Source organism: Catharus ustulatus, chromosome 1, assembly GCF_009819885.2.
Source record: "Catharus ustulatus isolate bCatUst1 chromosome 1, bCatUst1.pri.v2, whole genome shotgun sequence".
NCBI classification, from domain to species: domain Eukaryota; kingdom Metazoa; phylum Chordata; class Aves; order Passeriformes; family Turdidae; genus Catharus; species Catharus ustulatus.
In genome coordinates this window covers 165303676-165317769 of record NC_046221.1, presented here as the reverse complement: position 1 = coordinate 165317769, position 14094 = coordinate 165303676, and the positions used below count along the sequence as shown (strand labels likewise).

The 14094-nt window shown below is 66.7% G+C and overlaps 2 protein-coding genes across 2 annotated transcripts in view; both read right to left on the bottom strand.

Moving 5' to 3' along the window:
- Positions 1–14094, bottom strand: part of LOC116999522 (NAD(P)(+)--arginine ADP-ribosyltransferase 2-like) — a 703496-nt gene that overhangs the window by 115521 nt on the left and 573881 nt on the right. The gene's annotated exons all lie outside the window — the stretch shown is intronic.
- PLEC (plectin) overlaps positions 9082–14094 on the bottom strand; it is an 81306-nt gene continuing 76293 nt past the window's right edge. The window contains exons 69-79 of the mRNA XM_033065837.1: positions 13879–14022; positions 12604–12792; positions 11912–12026; positions 11674–11840; positions 11201–11363; positions 10969–11123; positions 10819–10893; positions 10493–10610; positions 10219–10412; positions 10009–10129; positions 9082–9873 (exon numbers count right to left, since the gene is read on the bottom strand). Of these exons, the coding sequence (XP_032921728.1) occupies positions 9827–9873; positions 10009–10129; positions 10219–10412; positions 10493–10610; positions 10819–10893; positions 10969–11123; positions 11201–11363; positions 11674–11840; positions 11912–12026; positions 12604–12792; positions 13879–14022 (1488 nt within the window). The 3' untranslated portion in view covers positions 9082–9826. The remainder of the gene's footprint in view (positions 9874–10008; positions 10130–10218; positions 10413–10492; positions 10611–10818; positions 10894–10968; positions 11124–11200; positions 11364–11673; positions 11841–11911; positions 12027–12603; positions 12793–13878; positions 14023–14094) is intronic.

Here is a 14094-nt window from a genome sequence, read left to right as displayed (position 1 = left end):
GTGCACACAGCGACTGAAACAGCTCCTGCCTCAAACATGGACAGAGAATTCTGCTCATGGGAGCCCACCCCTCCTGAAAGAGCACCTGATGGAACTTTGGACTGAAATTCCAACTGCTGAGATTAGATAAAGGGAAACCCGTTTTCCAGAGAAGAAAACAAGTGAACAGGGAAAGGAATGCGAGCCAGACCCAACATCCACGCTCAGAATCATCTCTGGCTTGCTTCAGGGGAGCCCCCAGACCCATTTGCTGGGATTTCCCCCCAGCCGAGGTGGGGGGAGGAAGTTTGGGTGTGTTGTGAGCTCTGCTCGGGGCAGTGAATCCATTCTCCCTTACACGAACGGAGAGACAACGGCAAACACCCCCAAACCCCCCGGGGGGATTTCCTACCTGGCCGAGCCCTTATTAACCCATCCCCATTTCCAGGGGCACCTTCACCACCAAGACCAGCCAGAGAGGAGCATCCCTGGGGTCCATGCATGGTGATATTTTCTCTATTTTCACCGATTTCTCACCTATTTTCTATTTCTTTCTCACACCTTTACTGCCAAATAAAACCCGTATTATTCGGCATACGGTCTAATTCGGGCAGAGGCATTCCTAATAACTCTAATAAATAACTGTAATAACTGGATCCTGACCCCCTGGACGTGCCACAGCCGCGGCCCCGGGCCGGGAACACCGCGGGCTTGGAGGGAGCAGAGGCGTGCCGGGCTCCGGGAGCTGCGGTCAGCCACGGCCTCGGGGCTGGGGCCACAGCGGCTCGGGAGCCTCCCTGCCCGCGGCCACCGCAGCCTCCGTGCCAGCAGCCTCCGGGAGAGCGCCCTGCAGCAGGACGGGGGCTGGGGCACGTCTGAGGAGCGGGGTCTGGGCAGGTTGGAGGGGGCAGCTCCGATGCCAAATTGCCTCGTGAGCTCCATCCCCGAAGGAGGAGCCCCAGCCCCGGGGGCGAGCGGGGTCTGGCGGGGCTGGGCTGGCCCTGCAGGGGCGGCTGAGCCCACGAGGGGCTGTGGGGGGTCGAGGAGAAGCGCATGGGGGGGGGGGGGGTCACCGCGACCTCCGGGGCCGGCTGCGAGGACAGGGCTGGGCTGAGCGCAGAGACCCCAGGGCGAGCCGGCGCCGCTCTGCCCCTCCCGAGAGGTGACACCGAGCGGGGACAGCGCGGGGCAGCTCTGTGGCACCGCCTGGAGCTCCCAGGGCCATCTCCTCCCCGGCTCCTTTCGTCCCCCGTGTCCCCCCTGCTCACTCCGTGCTCCTCGGTCCCTTTTCCTTTGGCTCGCTGCTCCGTGCCAGCCGAGCCCCGGGCTCGCTGCCCGGCCCGGGAAGGATTCGGCGGAGCCGCTCCCCCCGCCAGGTGATGTCACCGCTCCCCGGACCTGCCCAGGCACCGCTGTTTGTGTTCGCAGGGTCGGGAGAGCTGCGCACGGGCGGGAGGAAGGACCGGGACAGGGGAGGAGGGCTCGGGGGTCTCTGCCTGCGGGGGAACGGGGGGTCCTGCTCGGTGGGCTGGCAGCCAGGGGGTTCCCCTCAACTCTCAGCGGCTGCTCACGCCCGCACGGGCATCCCTGTGCCGGGCACATGCGAAACATCCGCGGGGCTGGCAGCGCCTCCCTCCAGCTCTGCCCGCTCCCGGGGCTAGGAGAGCTGCTCCTGGGGCTGGCAGAGCTGCTCCTGGGGCCAGTGAGCTGCTCAAGGGGCTCGGAGAGCTGCTGCGAGCTGCTGCGGGCCCCGCAGCCCTTTCCTGGCAGAGGGAGAGGGGCCGGGCTGGATCGCACCGGCTGCGCTGCCCTCGGGACGAACCGGGCTCAGCCCAGCGCTGACGCGAGCCAGGGGAGGCTGCGGTGTCTGCAGAGCCCCGGGCAGGTCCCTGCGTGTCCCGGAGCTGAGCCGGCCGCGGACAGCAGCCCGGAGCGGCTCCGATACTCGGACAGCCCCAGGCAGGCCCCCACACGTTCCCAAAAACAAACAGCACCGGAGCGCAGATGGAATTCCAGCACTGCCGCCCACACCTGTGGAAGTTTTGGGCGGCTCAGGAATCAAGCAGAGGGTCCGGGGAGTTGCCCCCTGCCCCTCCCGGGGCTCCGCTCCCTTTCGTCACAAGGCGTCAGCCCCATCGGAAACTTTGAGTAACCGAGCTCGCCGGCGGAGATTCCTGGCAGAGGTGTTGGCACCTGCCTCCCTCCCCGGGGCCACGGTCTCTCCCCGACGCGGGCAGCGCTCCCTGGCAGCCGCAACCGCGGCAAACTCTGCGGCTTTGGCTGCCGGCTGAGCCGGGCAAGGCGCCGGCACCGGGGCGAGCCGCGGTCCCCGGGCACCCACGGGACCCCCGGGAGCCCCCTCAGGGCCCCTCCTCGCCCACGTCCCGCGGGACGAGCCGCACGTCCGCACCCGCAGGGAGCCCCGGGAGAGGGAGCGGAGCCGGGACTGGTTTTACTGGCGGAGTGCGGGGCGCGGGGTGGGGAGAGGGCGGCGGGGGAGTTGTTTGTTGGGGCAGGGAGAGGCTGGGGCGGGGGCTTGGCGGAGATCTGCAGGGTGGGTCCCGTGGGACAGGCTGGGACAGGGAGAGCAGCGGGGAACATTTCTGAGCAGTGATGGGAGCAGGGAGGGTGATGGGGCGAGCTTTGGGGTCCCTGCTCTGAGCGGGCCGGAGGCACCTCGGAACCCCTGCCCGGTGCTGCTGTCCCCAGGGACACCCCCGCACCCTGGCCCCAGCTCACTGGGTGCTGTGAGGGTGCTGCCAGTCCCCCACCTGCCCCGTCCCACTGCTCGCCCCTTCCCCAGCGCCCACCGAGCCCTCCCGAGCCATCGCGGGTTTTTCCCGGGAGCCCGCAGCTCCTGTCCCGCTCCGGGGACAGGGACCGCCAGCCCCGCACCCAGAACGTGCCCAGGGTGCCCCGAGCGGCCGCTGCCGTGCCGGGGATGGCGAGGGGCCAGCCGCAGTGCCCAGCCGGGCTCCTGTCCGCCCCGGCTCTCCTACCTGCGCTCGCAGCACCTGGCAGGTGCCCGGAGTTTCACGGCTCTGCCGCCGCTTCCTGCCCGGGAGCGGAGCGCGTTTAAAAGCCGGCGCTTCCCCGCCCCTGGGGGTGTCACACCGGCCCAGCCCTCCACGGCCTCGCGGGCCAGCCCTCGGCACGGCCCCTCTGGCACCTGGGGACCCTCCTTGCTGGGGGACACTGGTCCCGAAGGGGCTGCCGAGCAGGAGGGTCCCAACACTAAGCCTTAACCCTAAAACAACCCTAACCCTAAAACAACCCAAACCCCTAACCCTAACCCCTAATCCTAACCCCTAACCCTACCACAAACCTAACCCCCAATGCTAACCCCTAATCCTAACCCATTACCCCTAATCCCAACCCTAATCCCAACCCTAACCCCTAATCCGACCCCTAACCCCAACCCTAATCCTAAACCTAACCCCTAAACCCAACACTAACCCCTAAACCTAAAACAACCCAAACCCCTAACCCTAACACCTAATCCTAACCCCTAACCCTACAACAAACCTAACCCCAATGCTAACCTCTAATCCTAACCCCTTACCCCTAATCCCAAACCTAATCCCAACCCTAACTCCTAATCCTAACCCCTAACCCTAAAAGAACCCTAAACTCTAACCCCAAACCTAACTCCTAATCCCAACCCTAACCCCTAATCCTACCCCTAACCCCAACCCTAATCCTAAACCTAACCCCTAACCCTAAAACAACCCTAAACCCTAACCCCAACCCTAACTCCTAACCCCAACCCTAATCCCTAATCCTACCCCTAACCCCAACCCTAATCCTAAACCTAACCCCTAAACCCAACACTAACCCCTAACCCTAAAACAACCCTAACCCCTAATCCCTAATCCCAACCCTAATCCTAAACCTAACCCCTAAACCCAACACTAACCCCTAACCCTAAAACAACCCTAACCCCTAACCCCTAATCCCTAATCCCAACCCTAATCCCAACCCTAACCCCTAATCCTAACCCCTAACCCCAGCCCTGTCCCTGTCCACAGCAGAGGTGACAGTGAAGGGCAGGAACCGTCCTCCCCAGGCTCCTTTGTCCCCACAGCTCCCCATCCCTGTCCCCATCATCCCCAAACCCTCCACACTGCCAGCAGTGTCCTTGTGCCCCTCTGCAGTGTCCCTGTGCCCCATTGCAGTGTCCCTGTGCCCCACTGCAGTGTCCCTGTGCCCCATTGCAGTGTCCCTGTGCCCACTGCAGTGCCCCTGTGCCCCATTGCAGTGTCCCTGTGCCCCACTGCAGTGTCCCTGTGCCCCATTGCAGTGTCCCTGTGCCCACTGCAGTGCCCCTGTGCCCCATTGCAGTGTCCCTGTGCCCACTTCAGTGCCCCTGTGCCCATTGCAGTGTCCCTGTGCCCATTGCAGTGCCCCTGTGCCCCATTGCAGTGCCCCTGTGCCCCACTGCAGTGTCCCTGTGCCTATTGCAGTGCCCCTGTGCCCCTCTGTAGTGCCCCTGTGCCCCATTGCAGTGTCCCTGTGCCCCACTGCAGTGTCCCTGTGCCCACTGCAGTGCCCCTGTGTCCCACTGCAGTGCCCCTGTGCCCACTGCAGTGCCCCTGTGCCCACTGCAGTGACCCTGTGCCCCTCTGCAGTGTCCCTGTGCCCCTCTGCAGTGTCCCTGTGCCCCACTGCAGTGCCCCTGTGCCCTGTTACAGTGTCCCTGCACCCCACTGCAGTGCCCCTGTGCCCATTGCAGTGCCCCTGAGCCCCACTGCAGTGCCCCTGTGCCCCATTGCAGTGCCCCTGTACCCTGTTGCAGTGTCCCTGTGCCCATTGCAGTGCCCCTGTGCCCATTGCAGTGCCCCTGTGCCCCACTGCAGTGCCCCTGTGCCCCGTTACAGTGTCCCTGTGCCCACTGCAGTGTCCCTCTGCCCCACTGCAGTGCCCCTGTGCCCTGTTGCAGTGTCCCTGTGCCCTGTTACAGTGTCCCTGTGCCCATTGCAGTGTCCCTGTGCCCATTGCAGTGCTCCTGTGCCCCATTGCAGTGCCCCTGTGCCCCTCTGCAGTTCCCCTGTGCCCACTGCAGTGCCCCTGTGCCCCACTGCAGTGCCCCTGTGCCCACTGCAGTGCCCCTGTGCCCCATTGCAGTGCCCCTGTGCCCATTGCAGTGCCCCTGTGCCCCTCTGCAGTGCCCCTGTGCCCCATTGCAGTGTCCCTGTGCCCATTGCAGTGTCCCTGTGCCCCTCTGCAGTGTCCCTGTGCCCCTCTGCAGTGCCCCTGTGCCCACTGCAGTGCCCCTGTGCCCCACTGCAGCACCCGGCAGCAGGTGCAGGGCTCACAGAACCCCAGCCCTGGCCCCACAGCAGCTGGGGGACAGAGGGGCCCCTTCCCTGCTCCCCCCAGCCGTGCCCACGCCCCTGGATGTGCATGGAGCCTGAAGTGCCCAAAACATGCCCAAACCACGCTGTTGCTGCTTGAGTCACCCAAACACCCCTGCCCTGCCTCCGTCACCAGCTCCACACCCTCTGTGCAGCCCCACAGCCCCCTCCTGCTCCCCCCGGGGCACCCCGAGCCCCCTCCCCGGTGCCTCAGGTGCTTGGGGGGCCCTGTGAGAGCAGCAGGTGCCACACAGGGCGCGGAGGGGCCCAGGGGCAGGGGGACTGTGCCCCAGGCAGGAGCAGGGCGAGGCACCAGGGGAAGGATGCGCTTGGGCAAGGTGTTTATGGTGTGTGGGAGTGTGTTGTCTGGAGAGCTGCCGGTATCCAGGCAGGCTGGGCGAGCCCACGGGCCGGTGGGCACCCAGCCCTGCGGGTGCAGGTGGCCCTGGCAGTGCTGCTGCACCCCAGGCACGTTCCCAATGGAGTGGTGGAGCCAAACACCCGGGCTGGTGGTCCAGAGGGGCTGGGTCACCTGGGCAGGGTCACCTGGAGTACCCAGAGCTGCAGGGCTGTGAGAAACATGGTCTGGCACAGCCAAACACCCGGGCTGGTGGTCCAGGAGGGCAGGGTGACCTGGGCAGGGTCACCTGGAGCACCCAGAGCCCCTGGGCAGCTGCCCTGGTACCCACACGGGAAATCCAGAGAGCCCCAGGCTGCAGGAGCTCCAGGCATGGCCGTGGTGGCCACTGACCGGACAGATGGGCATGGTGGCCACTGACCGGACAGATGGGCACAGTGGTCAGTGACAGGACAGGTGGGCACTGCCGGCGAGGCATGGCCAGCAGGGACTGGCAGGAGGGATCTCAGCACAGCTGTGCACAGAGGACCCAGCGCACTGTGCTGGGCTGTACTGGTTTGTGCTGGTCCATACTGGTTTGTGCTGGGCCACACTGGTTTGTTCTGGGCTGTACTGGGCCACACTGGTTTGTGCTGGGCCACACTGGTTTGTGCTGGGTGTACTGGTTTGTGCTGGGCCACACTGGTTTGTGCTGGGCCACACTGGTTTGTGCTGGGCCACACTGGTTTGTGCTGGGCCATGCTGGGTCGTACTGGTTTGTGTTGGGCTGTACTGGTTTGTGCTGGGCCATACTGTTTTATGCTGGGTCATACTGTTTTGTGCTGGGTCGTACTGGTTTGTTCTGGGCCACACGGGAGTACCCCCGTGTCAGCTGCTGTCAGTCCAGGTGCACTGGTGGCATTGGTGGCACCGGGGGGTGCTGGTGGCACTCGTGGCACTGGTGGCGCTGGTGGCACTGATGGCTCTGGGGGCACCAGTGGCATTGGTGGTTCTGGTGGTGCTGGTGGCTCTGGTGGCACCGGTGGCACTGGGGGGCTTTGGTGGCTCTGGTGGCACTGGTGCTGCTGGTGCCTCTAGTGGCACTGGTGGCACCGGTGGTAGTGGTGACTCGGGTGGCTCTGAGGATGTTGGTGGCACTGGTGGCGCTGGTGGCTCTGGTGGCACCGGGCCGGGCTGGCCCAGCCTGGCTGGCAGTGGCCACACGAGCCATCCCTGAGGGCCGGGGCTGGGCAGGGCTGAGCTCAGCACGGGAGGAGCTCCCGGGGCCAGGAGGGAGCCACGGCCTCGTGTCCTGGGGACAGCAGGGGACAGCAGGGGAGCTCAGGTGTCCACTCACACACAGGTGAGATCAGATGCACACACACACAGAGGTGAGATCAGGTGTTCACTCTGGGATTTTTGGGGGATTTTTGTTCCCTGATTTGAGAGATTTGCCAGCTCTGGGATTTTGGTTCCCTGATTTGGAGGATTTGCCAGCCCTGGGATTTTTTGGGGGATTTTGGTTCCCTGTTTTGGAGGATTTGCCAGCCCTGGGACCTCTGCTCTGACCCTCGAGGGGGGCTGGAGGGCTGGGGGGGCTCGGGGGCTCACGGCTGATGGGGCTGAGGGTCTCCCCTGGGATGAGGGTCCCCCCTGGGGCAGGGCCACCAGCCCCCCCTCTCACCTGCTGCCCTGACAGGGCCATCCCCAAACTCCAACCCCACAGAGCCGTGGGGCTGTTCCGGTCCATCAGCCCCCACACCGAGCCCGTGAATTCCCGTGTGCCCGTTCCCGGTTCATCCCTGCCCCACACCGAGCCCGTGAATTCCCCTGAGGGCTGTCCCGATCCATCCCTGCCCCACACCGAGCCCGTGAATTCCCCTGGGGGCTGTCCCGGTTCATCCCTGCCCCACACCGAGCCCGTGAATTCCCCTGGGAGCTGTCCCGGTTCACCCCTGCCCCACACCGAGCCCGTGAATTCCCGTGTGCCTGTTCCCGGTTCACCCCTACCCCACACCGAGCCCGTGAATTCCCGTGTCCCCGTTCCCCTGGGGGCTGTCCCGGTTCATCCCTGCCCCACACCGAGCCGGTGAATTCCCGTGTCCCCGTTCCCGTGCCCTCCGCGGGTGTGCCTGTCCCTTGTCCCCCTGCCAGCGCTGCTGCACCCGCGGGGCAGCGCAGCAGCGAAAACACCAAACAGCAAGCAGCAAACGCCGGCGGTGCTGCCCAAGCCCGAGGCTCGGGATGCGGCTGGCACAAGCCGCGGTGCCGGTGCTGCCGGTGCTGCCGGGCGCGCTGCCCCGGCTGGGAGGGCTGGGTGAGATTTCCACGGGCTCAGGAATGCGCGGCGCAATCTGCGGGCGGCTCCAGGACGCGGATGCGGCACCGAGAGCCCAGCCCTGCTCCTGGCCAGGGGTCCTGGCCCGTGCCAGGGATGGGCCCAGTTCGGCACAGCTCCAGTTCTGGACCCCTTCTCTGCTCTTATTCACAAAAGCAGTGAGTGCAGAGAGGGGTTTAGGGTGAAACAGAGAATAAAAAGGACTGGAAGCCACAGGGACAAGGCCAGGTGACCAAGGGGACCGGGCTCTGTCCCGTGCCCGCCTAGGGATGGGGTCTGGACTGTGCCCACCCAGGGATAGGGTCTGTCCTGTGCCCACCCAGGGATGGGGCGCTGGTGCTGGCACGCAGGAATGCCAGCAATGCCTTCCTGGGAAGGGAGGTGGCGCGGCGCCGTGCCCGCTGGCACCGCCGCAGCGCCCGGGGCTCGCCAGGCTCCGGCGCCGGGCGGCTCTGCCGGTGGCACCGGCTGGGGCACACCCGGCCGTGCCCAGACACTGCCCTGAGTCGGTGGGCACTGCCCTGAGCCAGTGGGCACTGCCCTGTGCTGGACAGACGGACAGACTGCAGTTCTGTACCCTGAGCAGACACACAGACTGATGGACTGACAGACTGCAGCGCCTTGTGCTGAGCACAGACAGACAGACTGACAGACAGACTGACTGACAGACTGCGGCCTCTTGTCCTGAGCAGATGGAGAGACTGACGGACTGCAGTTCTGTACCCAGAGCAGACAGACAGACTGACACTGACAGACTGCATCCCACTGTCGTGAGCACAGACTGACAGACAGCAGCCCTTTGTCCTGAGCAGACAGACAGACTGACTGAATGCTGTCCCTTGTCCTGAGCACAGACTGCACGGCCTTGTCCAGAGCACAGACGGACAGACGGACAGACTGCAGCCCCCCCATCCTGACCCTGCGGTGAGCACACTGACAGACAAAGTGCAGCCTCCTGCCCCGAGCGGACAGACAGACAGACAGACAGACCCCAGCTTCGGCAGAGGGGTGAGCAGGCCGATGGATGGATCGAGCCCTTCGCTGAGCAGACAGACAGACAGACAGACAGGTGCTCATAGGAAAAGGAACCTCACTACAGTTTATTGTGGCGGCGGGTGGGCCCGGCCGGGGTTACATTCAGCTCTACTGCTGTCCGGTTAGCGGGGTGGCACGGTGACACGGCACGGTGACACGGTGGCACGGTGACATGGTGACACGAGCAGGTGTCAGCAGGGTGGGGTCCCGCTGCCCACAGTGCCGCCGGCAGGGTGGGGGCACAGCCCCAGGGACCCCCGGCCGTGGCAGGGACTGGCGAGGGTCAGTGGGGCTCAGTGCCCGTGCCGGGGGTTGGGGATTTCAGGGCTGGCTCCGTGGCCCGTACCTGGGGGTGCACCCCAGGGGTGGCCAGAGCTGGGGAGGGGCCCGTGCGCACACACCGAAGGCCGAGAGGGGAGGGTTAGCACCAGAAACGGGGGTCCCGGTGCCCGGGTACCGAGCCAGCAGGATGGGGACCCCCGCCAGCACCGCCAGGTGCCGGGGGCACCGCGGGCACCCCGAGCTGGGGACACGGGCCGAGGCCTGCTCCCACAGCCCGCGGGGAGGGACAGCAGAGCCCGGGGGCCCGCTGAGAGTCGGGAGATATTTGCATACCCTCTGGAACGGGCCCCGGACAGACAGACGGACAGACAGCTCAGCCCCGCCCGGGGGGCGCAGCGCCGGGCCCGAGACCCGCGGGGGGCTCGGCCGCCCCCCAGCCTCGCGGAGGAGGGTCCTGAGTGGGGCCGGCCGAGGCTGCTGGGCGCACGGTGGGCTCGGGGCTCAGCGGCAGGGGCTGCAGCGCTCCGGAGGGGACCCTTCGGGCGGCTCTGCGGGGGCACGGAGGGGCTGGGGCGGGGAGCTCCCCCCGGCACGGGGGGCCATCCCCGCTGCCCCGCCCGCAGCGCGCCCCGAGCGCGGCTCCCCTGCTCCCCCCGGCCCCGCGGGGCGGGCGCGGCTCTCACCTGGCGGTGCCGCTGCCAGGCTCTCCTCAGCCGGCCCGAAGTGCAGCTCGGCTCCGTCGGGCAGCCCCGAGCCCCGGGAGCGCGGACAGCGATCCCCGGAGCGCGTCCTCCGCAGCACCGACTGCCGGGGCACGGTCAGGGGGGGCTCAGTGCCAGTGCCAGGCGGATTAGGGGGGGTCGGGAATTCAGGGGGGCGCTCCGCGGCTTTACCTTCCTGGCCAGGGGGCTGCTGGGGGCCGAGGCGCTGCTGTAGAGGCTGAGGCTGGAGTTGGAGCGGCTCGGGGACAGAACTTTGGAGGACGCGGCCGACTGGGTCCCGGCGCACCTGGAGGTGGCGGCGGCGGCTCCGAAGACGTCTGAGGACAGGTACTTCTCGTTGATCTTCAGGTTCGTCCTGCCCTTCACTGGGGACAACGGGGGCGAGCGGTGGGCTCCCGCGGCCACCGCTGACCCACAGGGACCCCACCAGGACCCCCACACCCACCTCTGCAGGGGTCATTCTTGACCAGGAACTCGTCCAGGGCGATCCAGCCCCCGCCCACCCGCACCATGAGGGTGCTGCGCAGGATCCGCACCATCCGCAGCTGCTGCGACTCCCCGAACTGCAGCGACATTGGGGGGACATTGGGGAGGGGGTTTCGGCGGGGCTGGGCTCCGGGAAAGGGGTGCCGGAGGAGCTGGCAGCACCCAGACCTGCCCACCCTTCAGGGCACGGGATGTGCCCCCTCCCCACCCCTCAGAGCACGGGATGTGCCCCCTCCCCACCCCTCAGGACCCTCCCCGCAGGTGTCAGAGCCCCCCGGCACTCACCCGGTACCTGTTGGCGCTGATCTGCTCCACCTGGAAGCGCTTGGCACAGTTGCACTGGGCCACTTGCCTGTTCACCTGCGGGGGCACGCTCAGCTCAGCCCCGGGCGAGCCCCCCAGCCCTCCGGCCGCCCCCTCCCCACCGTCCCACACCTCGTCCTGGATCTGGTCGGCGTCGGCGGAGCGGCGCAGCGGGTCGCGGTTGGGGTGCAGGGCGCTGACGAACTCGTAGTAGTCGATGAAGCCGTCGCCGTTCATGTCGAAGATGGTGGCCACGGCGTTCATCTCCAGCACGTTGGTGGGGAACTCTGCGGGGGCACGGGGACCCTCAGCCCTCACCCAGAGCCACCCCCTGAGCCTGCCCCAGCCCCTCCCCGGCACGCACTGGAGGCCAGGACGCTCTCGATGAATTCCCGCTGGCTGATGCGCCCGTCCTGGTCCCGGTCGATGCCGCGGAAAACGTCCAGGACTCGGGATTTCATCTGGCTGATCCACTGCATGTAGCGCTTCCTCCACACCCCGAAATCGAAGTGCGCGAACTCCTCCAGCTGGGAGGGGCACGCAGGGGGATTAACCCAGCAGCAGGACCCCCGCAAGCCCCCCACGCTGTGCCCAAGCCTGCAATGGGGGGGGTCTCTGCCCAGGACCCCCCACTCTGAGGTGCTCGGGGGCTCCAGCAGGCACTGGGGGATGTCAGGGGCACCCATGGGATGAGCTGGGACTCCCCAGCTGCAGGGCCGGGGGCTGGGACTGCTGCTGAGCCCACCTGCATCCCCCTGGGCTGGGGGTCCTGGGGAAGGGGCTGGGAGGAGCTGCTCAGGACCCCCGGGGCACGGGGGGGTCCCGGGGTGCCCGTACCTCCCGCAGGCGCTGCAGCGCCGTCTCCAGCCGGTACTGCCGGTCCAGGGCGAGCAGCCAGAGCTGCTGCCAGCGGTGCAGGAGCTGCGCCATGAGCGGGGTCTGCGGCTCCAGCCCCCCGAGCGGCACCGCCGCCGTGCCCTGCGCCTTCCCCCCGCTGCGGCGACCTGCGGACAGCGGGGTCAGGGGGCTCAGGGGGGTCAGGGGAGTGTCGGGGGGCCGTGGTGGCGGTCCTTACGTGTGGCCAGTCTGCGGGTGGCCGGGGGGCCCAGATCCACGGCGAGTTTCCGCTTGCAGCTCTTGGTGACCTTCTCCACGTCGGGCTGCTTGCGGTTCAGCTCCTCCATGAACACCTGGGGGGAGCGCTGGGGCTGAGCCCCCCGGAATCCACAGCCCCCCCTGCTCCAAAATTCCCTGTTCCACAGCCCCCCGTATCCCACAGCCCCCCGGAATCCACAGCCCTCCCTCCTCCAAAATTCCCTGTTCCACAGCACCCCCGTGGAAATAGGAAAAGCCGGGTTTGGGGTCCCGTTCACAGCCGGGTTTGGGGTCCTCAAGCACAGCTGGGTTTGGGGTTCCCAGTCACAGCCGGGTTTGGGGTCCCAGGGCACAGCCGGGTTTGGGGTCCCCAGGCACAGCCGGTTTTGGGGTTCCTGGTCACAGCCGGGTTTGGGGTCACCGGTCACAGCCGGGTTTGGGGTCTCCAGGCACAGCCGGGTTTGGGGTTCCCGGTCACAGCCGGGTTTGGGGTCCCGGTCACAGCCGGGTTTGGGGTTCCCGGGCACAGCCGGGTTTGGGGTTCCCAGGGACAGCCGGCTTTGGGGTCCTCAAGCTCAGCCGGGTTTGGGGTTCTGGTCACAGCCGGGTTTGAGGTCCCGGTCACAGCCGGGTTTGGGGGTCTAGGGCACAGCCGGGTTTGGGGTCCCTCACCCCGTGCTGCGCACTGAGCTCCTCCAGCTGCTCTCCCTCCTCCGGCAGCGGCTCCTGGTCCCGCAGCCCCAGCGCCTCCTCGGCCGCCGTGATCCAGTCCAGCAGCCGCGCCGTCTCCTCCCGCTCGGCCGCCAGCGCGGCCGCCTGTGCCCGCAGCCGCTCGCCCTGCTGCTGTGCCCAGCTCAGCACCTGCGGGGCCCGGGGGGATCAGGAGGGATCGAGGGGATCAGGGACACCACCCCACTGCCCACCCCAAGGGCTCCCGTCTGGAGCAGATGGCACCGGGCCATTGCTTTGGGGGCAGCAAGGCAGCACTGGAGCCATCCTGGCTGTGGGGCAGGGACAGGGACCCCCAGAACTGCCCCAGTGACAATGGGACAGGGATTTGGGGGTGCACAGCCCACCCTGGCTGTGGGGCAAGGACAGGGACCCCCAGAACAGCCCAGTGACAATGGGACAGGGATTTGGGGGTGCACAGCCCCAGTGACAATGGGACAGGGATTTGGGGGTGCACAGCCCCAGTGACAATGGGACAGGGATTTGGGGGTGCACAGCCCCAGTGACAATGGGACAGGGATCTGGGGGGTGCACAGTTCACCCTGACTGTGGGGCAGGGACAGGGAGCCCCAGAACTGCCCCAGTGACAATGGGACAGGGATTTGGGGGTGCACAGCTCACCCTGACTGTGGGGCAGGGACAGGGATCCCCAGAACAGCCCCAGTGACAATGGGACAGGGATTTGGGGGTGCACAGCCCCAGTGACAATGGGACAGAGATTTGGGGGTGCACAGCCCCAGTGACAATGGGACAGGGATCTGGGGGGTGCACAGCCCCAGTGACAATGGGACAGGGATTTGGGGGTGCACAGCCCCAGTGACAATGGGACAGGGATTTGGGGGGCGCACAGCTCACCCTAACTGTGGGGCAGGGACCCCCGGCCAGCAGCTGCAGTAAATGTATGGCAGGGACATGGGGACAGGGTGACACTGGCAAGGCCAGGACCCTCTGGGGCCCATCATCCCTAGACCCCCACAATCCACCCCCCTGCATCCCAGGGGGCTGCACCGGGCACTGGGAAGAGGGAGAGATGTAGGGCTGTGGGACAGGTGTGGGGCTGTAGGACAGGTGCAAAGCTGTAGGACAGGTGTGGGGTTGTAGGACAGGTGTGGGGCCGTATTCCCCCAGGTGTAGGGCTGTAGGACAGGTGTGGGGCCGTGTCTCCCCAGCTGTGGGGCCGTGCCAGGTGCCCCTCTGCCCCCCGGGCACCCCTCTCACCTCCTGGAAGCGGCTCTTGGCCACCGTGACCCAGGATTTGATGGTGATGACGGAGTCGGGGTGGCAGCTGCTGAGGATCTCGTCCCCCAGCGAGGTGATGCACTCCAGCTCCAGCTGCTGGCACTGCAGCGACTGCAGCAGCTCCTGGGGTCACGGGCACCAGGGCTCAGCCCCTTGGACCCCCCTGCACCGCCAGATCCCCCCCCCAAATCCCCC